This window comes from Denticeps clupeoides, chromosome 20 (genome assembly GCF_900700375.1).
Source record: "Denticeps clupeoides chromosome 20, fDenClu1.1, whole genome shotgun sequence".
In the NCBI taxonomy this organism is placed as follows: domain Eukaryota; kingdom Metazoa; phylum Chordata; class Actinopteri; order Clupeiformes; family Denticipitidae; genus Denticeps; species Denticeps clupeoides.
This window is the reverse complement of record NC_041726.1, coordinates 12,339,590-12,351,961: the sequence shown is the minus strand read 5'-3', so window position 1 is coordinate 12,351,961 and position 12,372 is coordinate 12,339,590. Positions and strand designations below refer to the sequence as shown.

The window sequence follows — 12,372 nt, the reverse complement described above, 5'->3', positions numbered from 1 at the left end:
CACCTATAAATACAGATACATTTAGTAAATAGTTCAAAGGTTGTCAATTGCTTCCTGCTTGGTTCTCTACATGAAAAGTGTATTTTAAAAAAGAAGTATGAGCAAAAACTAAACCCTGTCCAAGGAATACGGGATAAGAGATGAACAATTTTGCTAAAAAAAAAAAAGAACCCATATGAGTTCAGGTCCTGTGACTTGTGGCACTTTTTTTATTTTAACTAAATGCCTTAAACAGGCAATGTGGGTAGACATTTTTTTACTAAGGGCGTGGCGCCCCCTGCTGTCCAAAACGTTAAATCAACTCTATCAAACTACTAATCATGTGTATATCTGCTTTCCATTTTGACAACTAACAATTTTGACATGATCATTGACATTAAGTGAGTAAATAAAGCTAAATTAGTGAATGTGTGAGTAATTAGTTAAGTTATCCAAATGACTTACAGCTCCAACAGCCACACCCTGAGTAACAGGACTAAGCGGTTATGGAAAGTGAGAGGGTTTTCATTATATTATCTTGTTGTCAAAGTGTGATATTAAAGATTATATAAACTGCACATGACCCTTAATATTTAACTGCTTAATGCTATTCATATGCTGGAAAAAAAACCAATCTATTTATGCAGGACACTATTCAACAGAACATTCATTATTAGGGGTAAGGATGGCTGAAAAACTGTGATTTAAAAAAATGTTATCATAAAATCACTGTATTTACATATTCAGCTGAGAGCATCACTGCTGCCTGGTGAAAATGACTCGTAGAAGCATTTCGACATATTGGCATATTCTTTGCCCTGTAAATATGTATAACAATTTAAATTTTATGTGCAATGCTATTTGCCATCAATTTAGTCAAAAAAATTCACACTAGTTGTAGGTCTGTAGATGTTTCATCACTTTATTAAATGAGTTAAAGTCATACTGACAGACATGTTCTCTCTCTCTTTCCCTCACTGATTTCCTCACCTATCAACTGGACCAGGATGTTGATATGAGTCTTTCAAAAAATTCAAAGATGACTGAGACCTTGAAAAATAAAGTAAAAAAAAATAAAAATACTGCTTAACTTGGTTATACAGTACAGAAAATGAACTGAAAAAGGTCTGGAGGTCTGCAAATCACCCAAAATCCACAGTTCCAGCTGAAGAAATATCAATTTTGGACCATTTGAATAGCTTTTATTATTATCATAATAATCATCATTATTATTACTTTTAACATTTCCTTGTGTCTCAACCCATTCACTTGAAATGAGTCAAGAAAACCATCACTTGAAGTCCATGTTAAGCTACAGAGAAGTTGAGGGGCAGGATCCCTCAGCAGTACTCAGAGTAAGGATGTTGGGTGGAATGCCCCTTTAAGAGTCACACGTTCTATACAAACAATATCATTGGCCCAGAGGTCTACGGTTCACATTGCACCTATGAAGTGGCTACAAAAGCCATAATGACATCAAGCAGCAAACCAAGGTTGGAGACGACACCCTCCTAAGTGAACACTGTTGACACCGTATTATCTTCTTAGACCATATTATTAATATTATTATAATTTTTGATAATAAAAAAAAAAAAAGTGATAGCATTCTGTTGGGCAAAGAGACACTTCTGATAAAACATTTCTGTCGTTCCTTCCACAGAGAGATTGTCCCTTACTTTGAGATGCTCAGTATAAATATTCTGCAACTTTAAGGTCACAAAACATACACACACTATAAACAAACTAGGAAAGAAAAAAAAATACTTCAACCACAGAAAACTGTGAGGTGTTCGTCTCTCCACTTACACCAAGGGAGGGTGTTTTTAATGCAATAAATTAAAAAACAAGATTCGGCCCCTTCCGGGAGGATCAGACGACCAGAGAGGGATGAAGGGAAAGGTAGAACACAAAACTGAATAAAAAGCACAACATTTTGGTATTTACATTTTTTCCCCAACCAGGGCTTGAAATAAAAATGTATTTACAGGTTGAGGATTAGAAGCAATTTTAGTTAAAAGGTACACCACCTCTACAGGAAATAAAAATAATAATCTGTAGACATTACAAAAGCGATCTTCACAGAGGACAGACATATGAGATGCAGGGTCTGGTAGAACAAGTGATTGCTTATTACCAAAAATGAAATGAAATAAAAGAGGAAGTCTGTTCTACAGGAGGATTTCTTATCTACTGACTGGTTCTCTAACCTGTGTGATCTTGTCTAGAGCTACTGAGAGGAAACATCACAGCTCATTAACTCCACTGCTGGCCTACACGACCATTAAGATTTCACAGCCCATGAAGCTGAACTCTCCAGAACCTCCAGTCTCCCCCGCCCCAACCCCCCCATGAATCCAGACTCATTTCAGCAGCGACTCCCTGTGTGTTGTGCAAGAAAAATCTGCATTCATAGTGGTGCATTTCACATTCCTGCTCAGCCACGGCCTCCACCACAACAGCAGAGTGGTACAGATGCTGGAAGTGAAATTTATCCTAACAAAAAAAATGTAAATAAAATCCCCACAAATTTACCAGATGTCCATTTTATTCTCTGTGCTGCATGTTATTTCACATGATGTGGGCGTGACTTAAAAACCCTGCCCTGCACGTATGTAAGACTTCTGACCACTGGGAGACAGCCAGCAACAGACAGCTCCCAAATCACAGTCCAGTCCCTTCATATCCCATCCCCCTTAAAAACTGAAATATTTCCCCATCCGATTCAAAAAACACATTTAAAACAAATAAATACATTTACAAGAAACCAAAAGGGAAAAATAATGACAATAAATACAACACAGTAAAAAGTATAAAACCACAGCTTCTTTACCCTCTTTTAGTAAACCACGTCTGCTATAATGTTCTGTTTTTTGATAATATCTTCCCGTTGTTTTGCTTGCTCAGAGCGGATTTTTATCAAGATGAGGTATTCAAACTCTTCTTCTCATTTAGGCTAAATTAAGCATCTGACCATGTTTGGTGGCAAAAGGTTTCTTGTATTATCATTTACCTGTGTGCAGTCGAATAAATTAAGATGAAAAAAAACAAAAAAAATAGGAGATTATTAAATAGAGGACCCGCCCCTCCTGCCACTGAATGTTCTCTTGCAATGTTCATAAACAAAACATGAAAACAGGTGTTAGATCCTTGTCTATAATCATGAATGAAGGTATCCTAAAATTACCATAATCATGAATATAGATATCACAATCACTCGCACAAACATGAATGTGGCTAATAAAGCAACTTCCATAATCATGATTGTGGGTGTTATTAACAGATATAGCTTACTGGCGGCAAAAAAAAAAAAAAAACTCATTCCATAGGACTTATTCCACTGATATGGAACAAGAACAATCAGAGGGTAGGTGTGTGTGTGTGTGTGTGTGTGTGCACGCACAAGTAAGGTGTAGCTTACAATGAAAGGGTCAGTGCTGAGACCCTCAACCCGCCAGTGATTTAGTGTAAGAGAACGGTCTACGACTGGAGCAGAACTGTAGCTTTATGTCAAGTTGGGGTGTGTTGGGGAGGGACAAAAATGAATATAAATAAGTGTGTGTGTGCACGCCCATGTACTTTAACATAAACAAGAAGTCTGAGGTAACTGTTAGGTGCGGTTGTCTGGTGAGTGGGATCACTAGGTGTATGCGTGTTTGTGTATGGCTGGGGACGTACTGGCAGTCAAGTAGGAAGTTTAAGTGTTTCACATGCTGCTTGCGTGTGTATTTCTGTGTGTGTGTGTGTGTGTGTGTGTGTGTGTAGGTGTGTGTAGAGAGTGGACGTTGAGGGGTTAAACTGTTCAGGTGCTGTTGTTGAGTGCTGAGCCAGGCTGTGAAGAACCATCTGACCCTGTTCCATCTAGAGGGGCAGAAAGGAAAAAATAATGAATGAGCAACAGAGCAACTAAACAATTTGGAATTTCATTAACATATTCAAAAAAAAAAAAAAAAAAAAAATTTAAATAAAAAAATGGAAACAATGGAAATGATTACAGAAAAAATATCCCCTCTAAAAAAAAATTTCTGTCTAGATCACGAATGTAATACACCACTTTTGCCTTACAGGTGAGGCAATACAGTAATTAAATAACTAAGAAGAGACTAAAATATCGGGTAAAACTGGCTAAATACACCAGTCCCTGCCTTCACGCGCTGTCTAGTAATATCCCTGACACTGAAATTAAAGCCCAGGGGTTTGAACAAGACACCCAGAAAGGTTCAAAGCTGAAAGGCGCGTCGTCAATACCATGTGAACTGGGCGTAGTCTGTGTGCGAACGTGAGGCGGAATGAGGGTGGAGTTCAGCTGAGGCTGGATTGACAGCTCTAGACAGAGAAAAGAAGACAGAGAAGATCGGTACTTAATACTTTGAGTATGCCGAGCTGTTTAAAGGTTGAACGTGAATTAAACTGTCAACAGGGTGGAGAGGCATCGGTTAGGGGCACAGCTAGGATTAATGCCCAGCCATAACAGAAAAGTAAGTAAATTATACAAACACATTTACGAGGAGGATGGGAAAGGAAGGGGTGAAGTAGAGCGAGAAAAGTGGAAATATTTCATCAGCGCCTCGAGAAGGGCAGACATGGCTCGGGGCGGAGATCAGTGGCACACTATTAAATGGGGTTGCTGACCTGCGCTGGAGAAGTTGAAGAGCTGGGGCAGCTCTCGACCACTGGGCAGACGGGTCCCAGGCTGGCGCAGCTCATCGAAGAACGGGTGGGCGCAGGCCTCCAGGGGTGACAGGCGGGTGACAGGGGTGTATTCCAGAAGCCGAGAGCACAGGGCTATGGCCTCTGGTGGAGTACGTGGCTTAAAAACCTGAAAGAGATTATTACCAAACCATTAACGATAAAGTGATGACACGTTAGGACGACCAAAAAAAAAATAATTTACCTTAGTCCATGGATGTGCTTTTATCTGTGGGAATTTGAACTCTGTGTAGTTGGGATTCATTTCCCTGATCTGCTCCCTTGTTGGGGTTCCCAGCACCTGCAAGACAGAGTTCCACCAATGAACAAATGACACCCTGGGGTGAAGCCAACATGGCCACCGGGAGGTGTCCTCATTAATGAAATCAATCCAGTGCTGTTACCTTATCTGCTCAAAACCAAGTCCTAAACTCCAGGATACTGCTTGCCTTATTAAACACCTCTTATCTGGGTGTTTGTGTAATGGCTGCATTTAAATACCACTAATTGGTAAAAACCAAATAGAACATGGGGCACTGAGGTTATATCACCCTGCCCAACTAGCAAACAAGTATTTACTTTTTTTATACATTTCTACAGCTTTTACAACTCGAAAAGCGCAGATAGTTATCATTACTGATACACAGACACAAATCGAATGAAATCATATAATACACAGCTTACAGGCACTCTCACATCAGAGGAACTATATTATCGACCATTTCAGGTTAGGATCTACGCTAGGAACATCATGCGGCGTACGTGTAGATTGCCTGAACGCACATGCATCTTGTTCAGTGGAAAATTTGTTTTATGATGAAAAAAGCATTCAGCTCTCAATCAAAGCAGATAAAATAAATATATATACACACTGCTGTAAAAAATAAAGGGAACACTTAACCAACACAATTTAACTCCAAGTCAATCACACTTCTGTGAAATGAAACTGTGCACTTAGGAAGCAAGACTGATTGAAAACCAATTTCACATGCTGTTGTGCAAATGGATAGACAACAGGTGGAAATTACTGGCGTCCCCTGGCAAGACGTCCCCAAAAAAAGACATGGTCCTGCAGGTGGTGACCACAAACCACTTCTCAGTTCCTGTGCTTTCTGGCTGATGTTCTGGTCACTTTTGAATGATGGCGGTGCTTCACTCTAGTGGCTCAGGTAGCGCAGCTCATCCAGGATGGCACATCAATGCGAGCTGTGGCAAGAAGGTTTACTGTGTCTGTCAGCGTAGTGTCTGGCGCTACCAGAACTATGCATCAGGAGACGTGGAGGAGGCTGTAGGAGGGCAACAACCCTGAAGCAGGATGCTACCTCCACCTTTGTGCAAGGAGGAAGAGGAGGAGCACTGCCAGAGCCCAGCAAAAAGACCTCCAGCTGGCCTCAAATGTGCATGTGCTCAAATGGTCAGAAACAGACTCAATGAGAGGCAGTGGTCCCCTAGTGGGTAAGGAACTGAACCCGTAATCAAAAGGTTGCCAGTTCAAATACTGAGCCGCCACGGTGCCACTGAGCAAAGCACCGCCCCCACACACTGCTCCCCGGGTGCCTGTCATGGCTGCCCACTGCTCACCAAGGGTGATGGTTAAAAGCAGAGGACACATTTCATTGTGTCACCATGTGCTGTGCTGCGTTTCACAATGACAATCACTTCACTTTTACTTTTATTTACTTTTCACTTGGAGTTAATGACCTCATTGGGTTGATTTGATTTCCACTGATAAATGCTGTGTGATTTTGATTTCAGCACATTCAACTATGTAAACAACAATATATTTAATAAAAATTACACATTCAGATCTGGGATGTCTTATTTTTGTGTTCCCTTTATTTTTTTGAGTACACACACACGAAACACTGAAACGCAAGGCACCCCTTAACATCCGAGTCCACGTAGTTCATGCTGAACAATGTTACTCCAGCACGACAGCTTGATCATTATGTTTTATGAATTTCCCACTTGTGGGACCAAAGGATCATCTTATCACAAGGCTTTTCTTGCACAATAAGTTATACACAAAATCTTCCCACGACGTTTTAAACGGGATCGATCCTCATTAAAGAAACACAGTCGCACATTTGCAGTTTGGGAGGCATTTGTGCAGTTCCTGCTGGCTTTCTGTAACGTCCACCCTGATTAATGATACAAGCCTTACATGCCACATCAAACAGCGCGTTGCATCAAGACACTTCTTGTTTTAATGATCTGAGGATAATACAAAAAATCCCATCTGTTCTCAATAACTCAGTCTCTCAGGATTATGACTAGGCTTGATAAACAAATTAGTTCCCCAAAGTTCCCTAATGAGCGTTTTCTCAATAATGTCAAACATCCCAATTTCATTAATCTGGCTAATGATCTTGGGCGTCAATGGGACCACATTTGCTCCTATTCATTATTCAGGAAGGTCATCGACCAGAATAAATTGGACATTAAAAATGGAGCTTGATTCATTTGGACAGTACCAGTGCAATGCCACACAGGCGCCTTTCTAACCGTTCGAGGGAATTCAATTAGGCCTCATTACCGTAATTCACAGGACATGACATTAATGTCAGAAGTACTAAGTAACAACCCAGCTGTGACTTCGGAGACGCACTGCTCTACAGCTACGTGGCAGAGAACATATTTGAAAGGTTACAGTTTGCAAAACTATTTAACATGACGTCTTCTTCCATTAACCTCACAGACAGGATGCCATTTGAGCAGTGGGAAGATCAGGCTCGCAGTAAATAGGGGATCCTAAAAATACAATTTTCCAAACTGGCACCATTACTGCACAATTTGTATATACTGGTGCAATATGTAGAATTCTTGGGGCGGGGGCAAAAAGAACAGGAACACAAAAGAACGAGTAAAATGTTGTTATTAATGGAGATGAATGCCATTCCTGGAGGTCTTCTGATAATACACCTTCTCAACAGATAAAAATTTGAATGGACTAAAACAAAAAAACGAGCAGCACCTTGATGATCTCCACTAACTGGTCCACACCGCTGTCTCCAGGAAATATGGGCTGGCCCAGCAGAAGCTCCGCGAGCACGCAGCCGGCCGACCAGATGTCGATGTTGGAGGTGTAATCGGTTGCGCCGAAGATGAGCTCAGGGGCGCGGTAGTAGCGCGAGCAGATGTACGAGACGTTGGGCTCGCCTCTCACCAGCTGCTTGGCGCTATACACAAAATAAAATATGATGAAATGTCAATAGTCACAATTTTTCTGATGCAACAGCATAGCATGCTGTTGCCATAATATATAATGTTATAATAGGATAATATATAAAAAGTTCATAAAATTGTATATAAAAAAAAAAAAATCTGGGTTACTGGGTAGTAAAATATCGCACGGCCTAAATATATCATCCAACCATGGCCATATTAAATGAAAATTCAAGTAATTGTTTGTGCCACAAGCTAATAATATAGTTTTGCTGACTGAAGCAAAGTTTTCAGTTGACATTCCTACATTTAAATCAACGGGATTTCAGCATACAAATCAAACACCACACCCTGGCATAAAATGAAGAGCAATACAGATCAGGTGGTCATAACAAAATGCCTTAATAAAGTTAGAACTATGCAGAGAGCAAGTGGCTTTCAGCCCTGGAGTCTTACCTGCCAAAATCGCAGAGCTTGAGGACAGCCGTGTCAGGGTCGACCAACAAGTTCTGGGGTTTGATGTCTCTGTGACAGACTCCCTGGGAATGGATATAGGCCAGACTGCGAAACAGCTGATACATGTACACCTGTAGGGTGAAGAGGTGTTTTGTAAAAAACAAAACACTGTACAGGCCATACAGATTTAGGCTAATGTAAGATCCCGGTTTAATAAACCCCTCTGCTTACAACTCCTTCCATCCACTAACAAACTAAACTGGTGACAAACCAGATCTGGATTTAACGGACATGAACCAGTACTGTGTCCCGTGTTTATAACGAAACTCCATATCTGCTTGTCCATCGAACAGACTTGGATAAATTATATATATATAACAGGATTTTAAAGCCTGTTACAACGTATTAATTACTGTGATTCATTTTTAAATGAACACTTGGCGGTGGCTGTGTTGTGCTGAGTAGGAACCATGGGAGTGGCAACCAAGCCACATGAAGTGGCCGACCCACAATTATAATTAAATATGCATTTAATGGCGACTAAGTAATTACTAAACGTGTTTAATCGATTGACAGCCCGAAATATTCTCTCACTGCAAACAGATGCGTGCAGCTGTAACAGTTCCACATCTTACCTTGACATAAATTATGGGAATGATGGTCTTAGCTTTATTAAAGTGCCGGGCCACCCTGTATACCGTCTCTGGAACATAGTCTAAGACCAGGTTCAGATAAACCTCGTCCTTCTGTGAATCAGGCAGACAAAAATTAGGAATGGAATACGCTGCGAGACAATATGTGTATTTTTAGTACAGTATCGTTGTATTTCTTTTACCCTCAGGTTACGTGTGCATGTTATCGAAGGGTGAGCACGTTACCTTTTCCCCACTCGAGTAGAAGAAGTAGCGAAGTCTGACAATGTTGCAGTGGTCGAGCTTCCTCATGATCTGGAGCTCTCGGTTCTCCAATGACAAGAACAGAGACGTGTTAAAAAGTGCTGGGGGGGGGGGACTAAATATATCAGCAGGTCATTCTGTGATTTCAGCAGGCAGATCGGGGTGGGGGTGGGTGTCACATTCTAAATTGCAAAAGGGCATTAAAGATAATGGGGAGGCAAACCTCACGTTCCTCGTGTAAATTTCATAGCGAAATGTATGTACAGAACAATAATATGGGGGGTTTGTACCAACTGGACAAACATTAGCAAAATTATAATCTAAATTTGCATGTGTGTGCATTTTGGGTTGGATTTCAGGTTTGACTGCGTCCCACCACGCTGACCAGTGACAATAAAGACATATCATTGAAAGAATTTTTTTTTTGTTTAGGTTACTGGGCAGTCAAGGCCTGCGCAAGTACCGTGTTTGACTGGAAATACCGGCCACCCGTTCAGATGGCAAATGGTTTTAGTGGATAAAATAAATATCGGCGAGTATGTGCGTGTTTGTGAGAGCCATACCTTAAACCGCTTGTCCTGAAGCACCTTTTTGATGGCCACCATCTCCTGGGTGTCAATAAGGCGTGCCTGGTACACCACACCAAATGAGCCATTTCCTATCACCTTAATGTCTGTGTACGACACTTCCTGTGGGCGATCTGGCCCCTGCCCAGGGGTGGCCACCACTGTAGTCACCTTTCCAGTTTCCCCTGTGAACAGAAAATCTAATGCAAATCACCAGTGAAGGAAAATGTTATTTTTTTATGAAATTAACTTTATTTATCTTAAAAAATTAAGGCTTTTAATGGGAGAGAAAATTAAGGCTTTTAAAGTGAAGTGAAGTGATTGTGAAACACTGCAGCACAGCACATGGTGACACAATGAAATGTGTCATCTACTTTTAACCATCACCCTTAGTGAGCAGTGGACAACCATGACAGGTGCCCGGGGAGCAGTGTGTGGGGACGGTGCCTTGCTCAGTGGCACCTTGGCGGATCGGGATTCAAACTGGCAACCTTCTGATTACGGAGACGCTTCCATAACCACTAGGCCACCACTGGCCCAAATGTGTGGGGTTTTTTTAAATGGCATGTTTAACTTACATAATTATACCGGGGCATAAATAGGTCAGAATGCACAGCCAAGCTAGAATGGACATGAACAGTTCAGCTTCTGTATATAGGACCAGTGGTAAAAAGAAATCCCATGACCAGTAAGGGGAGGAAAGAGAGCAAATCGCTGAAAGATTAGACCTGACTGTGCTGCACTGGGAATGAACCCTTCTCAAATGAATCATGATACACGGCATGAACTTGTGACCTGGTCTATGGATTTTGAGGCAGAAGGAAATGGTCCTCTCTCTCACTCAAGATAGCCAACTGGGGGATAAAACAGGTTGCACATTTGGATGGTAGACTGATGTTGACCTGTAAAACTACGTGGCCTGGTATTTAGCCAATCACCAATGACATGAATGATCAATCATAAAAAATAACTCTTATAAAATGCATTTGCATTATCCAACAACTGAATCAAAATCACTAAAATAACATACATAATTGCTAATTAAAACGGGTTTAGACAGGGACTGTACAGTACTGCAGATAAAAGGCGGTACCGGGATGGGGATCATGACATGAATCTTTGTTCAAATGACAGGAAACCAATGCAATTTACAGCTGCCAGCAGCCTGGCGACATGGATCAGGATCTGTCGCGCCACGACAAGTTCAACACATCCACGCCGTCGCCCGTGGAAGCGAATTGTGTAAAAATGTACGGTCTACACGAGCCTCGCTCGTCGGGAGCCTCGTTTTGCAACGAAGCCATTAATCCAGCGCGGTTAATTTCCGACAGAAAGTCGTCTTCACAGGTTTAACTACAGTTTTACGAGCACAATAACAAGGCCGGGAGCTTCCAGCTACCACCGCCGCCGCCGCCGCTGCTGCTGCTTCTCTACCCGGCTAACTTCTGTACCGCTAGCAGTGCTGCTAACTAGCTGGCATTTGGCAAATAATTACTAAATACCCGCAAATATCGCGACATACAGTGATTGGTGTGATCGGGTTGATATCTACGGTGATATATAAAAGGTGTTCCACTGAATATTCTACATGCCCCGGTTTAGCCACACTGTCTGTGGGCAGCTAGCTGGCTAACAGCAACCGTCCATAACATCAGTTTGCGGCTAACCTCGTTAGCCAGTTGGCTAACGCTCCCTGGCAATAAGGGTTGCCATTATTTTTTTAATCTGGTGATTCGTTGTAACTACTAGTAAATTGAGTTTTAACATTAACGAGTCGTCTTGTGTGGGGCCGTCACTGTAAAAAAAAATATATATATGTACTCACTGCCAAGCTTCGAGTTCCCGCACCCAGCCGAGCCTGCCCCCGAGGCCTGCGAGACCCCGGACTTCCCTGTGCTGCTCCCCACGACAGCGGCTGATCCGGCGGATGATGAAGCGGCTCCTGGAGCGCCTTGAGGCTCGGCAAACGAGCTTGTCCTGGGCCGCCCGCTGCCGCTCATATCTGTTCGCAAGGGTAGCGGAGCGGGGGATTTGAGGGCTTCTCGGTTTCTGGCCTACAGAGTTTTCACTGCACCACTTATGACTTAAGGACCGTTCAGAAAATAAAACGAAATCGACAAATCATGCCTTGCGACTCCCCTTCGCTGTCTGCCTGGGGTAGAGACCTAGGGCTCGCTGACAGATCGCAATGCCTCCTGGGAAATGAAGTTCGAAGCCGCTGCCCCGCGATCCGACTGGCATGTCTTTGAAGGAGCGGAACAACTACAATGCTGTACCTGGCGTTTCAAACGTGGCCAGAAGAGGCGCTGAGTTCCTCCTCATTTCCCACGCGACAGGGAGCCGGGTTGTGGAACGGGCCCTTCGTAATTGGAATTCTTACGGATCCCCTGAAGTCCCAAAATTATCCCGTGCGGACGAGTAATTACCATTCACCCAACAACTACTATTCACGAAGAGAAGTGTCTTAATTTTTGTCACATTCGAATGATACACTACTACAAAAATCACAAAAAGTTTTTTTTTTATCTTGAGCAAATATCCACTTATGGGATGCTCTGGGTTGACCAGGTCGTTTTAAAACAGCAGTCACACAAGTAAGCATCTTAAGGCTGAGGTCTTTAAAA

At 42.2% G+C, this 12,372-nt stretch overlaps 1 protein-coding gene across 2 annotated transcripts; it reads right to left on the bottom strand.

The window, feature by feature from the left end:
* Positions 1 to 874: 874 nt before the first annotated feature.
* On the bottom strand, positions 875 to 12,061 carry gsk3aa (glycogen synthase kinase 3 alpha a). Of its 2 annotated transcripts, XM_028963734.1 has the most exons (10): positions 11,574 to 12,058; positions 9,746 to 9,933; positions 9,165 to 9,248; positions 8,922 to 9,032; positions 8,287 to 8,417; positions 7,640 to 7,844; positions 4,871 to 4,966; positions 4,609 to 4,795; positions 4,225 to 4,302; positions 875 to 3,837 (listed from the first exon to the last, which is right to left on the bottom strand). In XM_028963734.1, the coding sequence occupies exons 1-10, from the start codon at positions 11,746 to 11,748 to the stop codon at positions 3,779 to 3,781; spliced, it is 1,314 nt and encodes a 437-aa protein (XP_028819567.1). In that variant the 5' UTR covers positions 11,749 to 12,058; the 3' UTR covers positions 875 to 3,778. The 2 variants fall into 2 exon arrangements, with proteins under 2 accessions (XP_028819567.1, XP_028819568.1); XM_028963735.1 differs by lacking the exon at positions 4,225 to 4,302 and having other exon boundaries at positions 11,574 to 12,061.
* Between the last annotated feature and the right edge of the window lie 311 nt (positions 12,062 to 12,372).

Bases quoted from the DNA above. Each gene is read 5' to 3' on its own strand.
- gsk3aa (XM_028963734.1), bottom strand. From the start codon at position 11,748: ATGAGCGGCAGCGGGCGGCCCAGGACAAGCTCGTTTGCCGAGCCTCAA. The intron at 9,934-11,573 runs GTGAGTACATAT...TTCTGTTCACAG, and splicing joins CGGGAACTCGAAGCTTGGCA to GGGAAACTGGAAAGGTGACT. The intron at 9,033-9,164 runs GTAACGTGCTCA...CCTGATTCACAG, and splicing joins TCTACTCGAGTGGGGAAAAG to AAGGACGAGGTTTATCTGAA.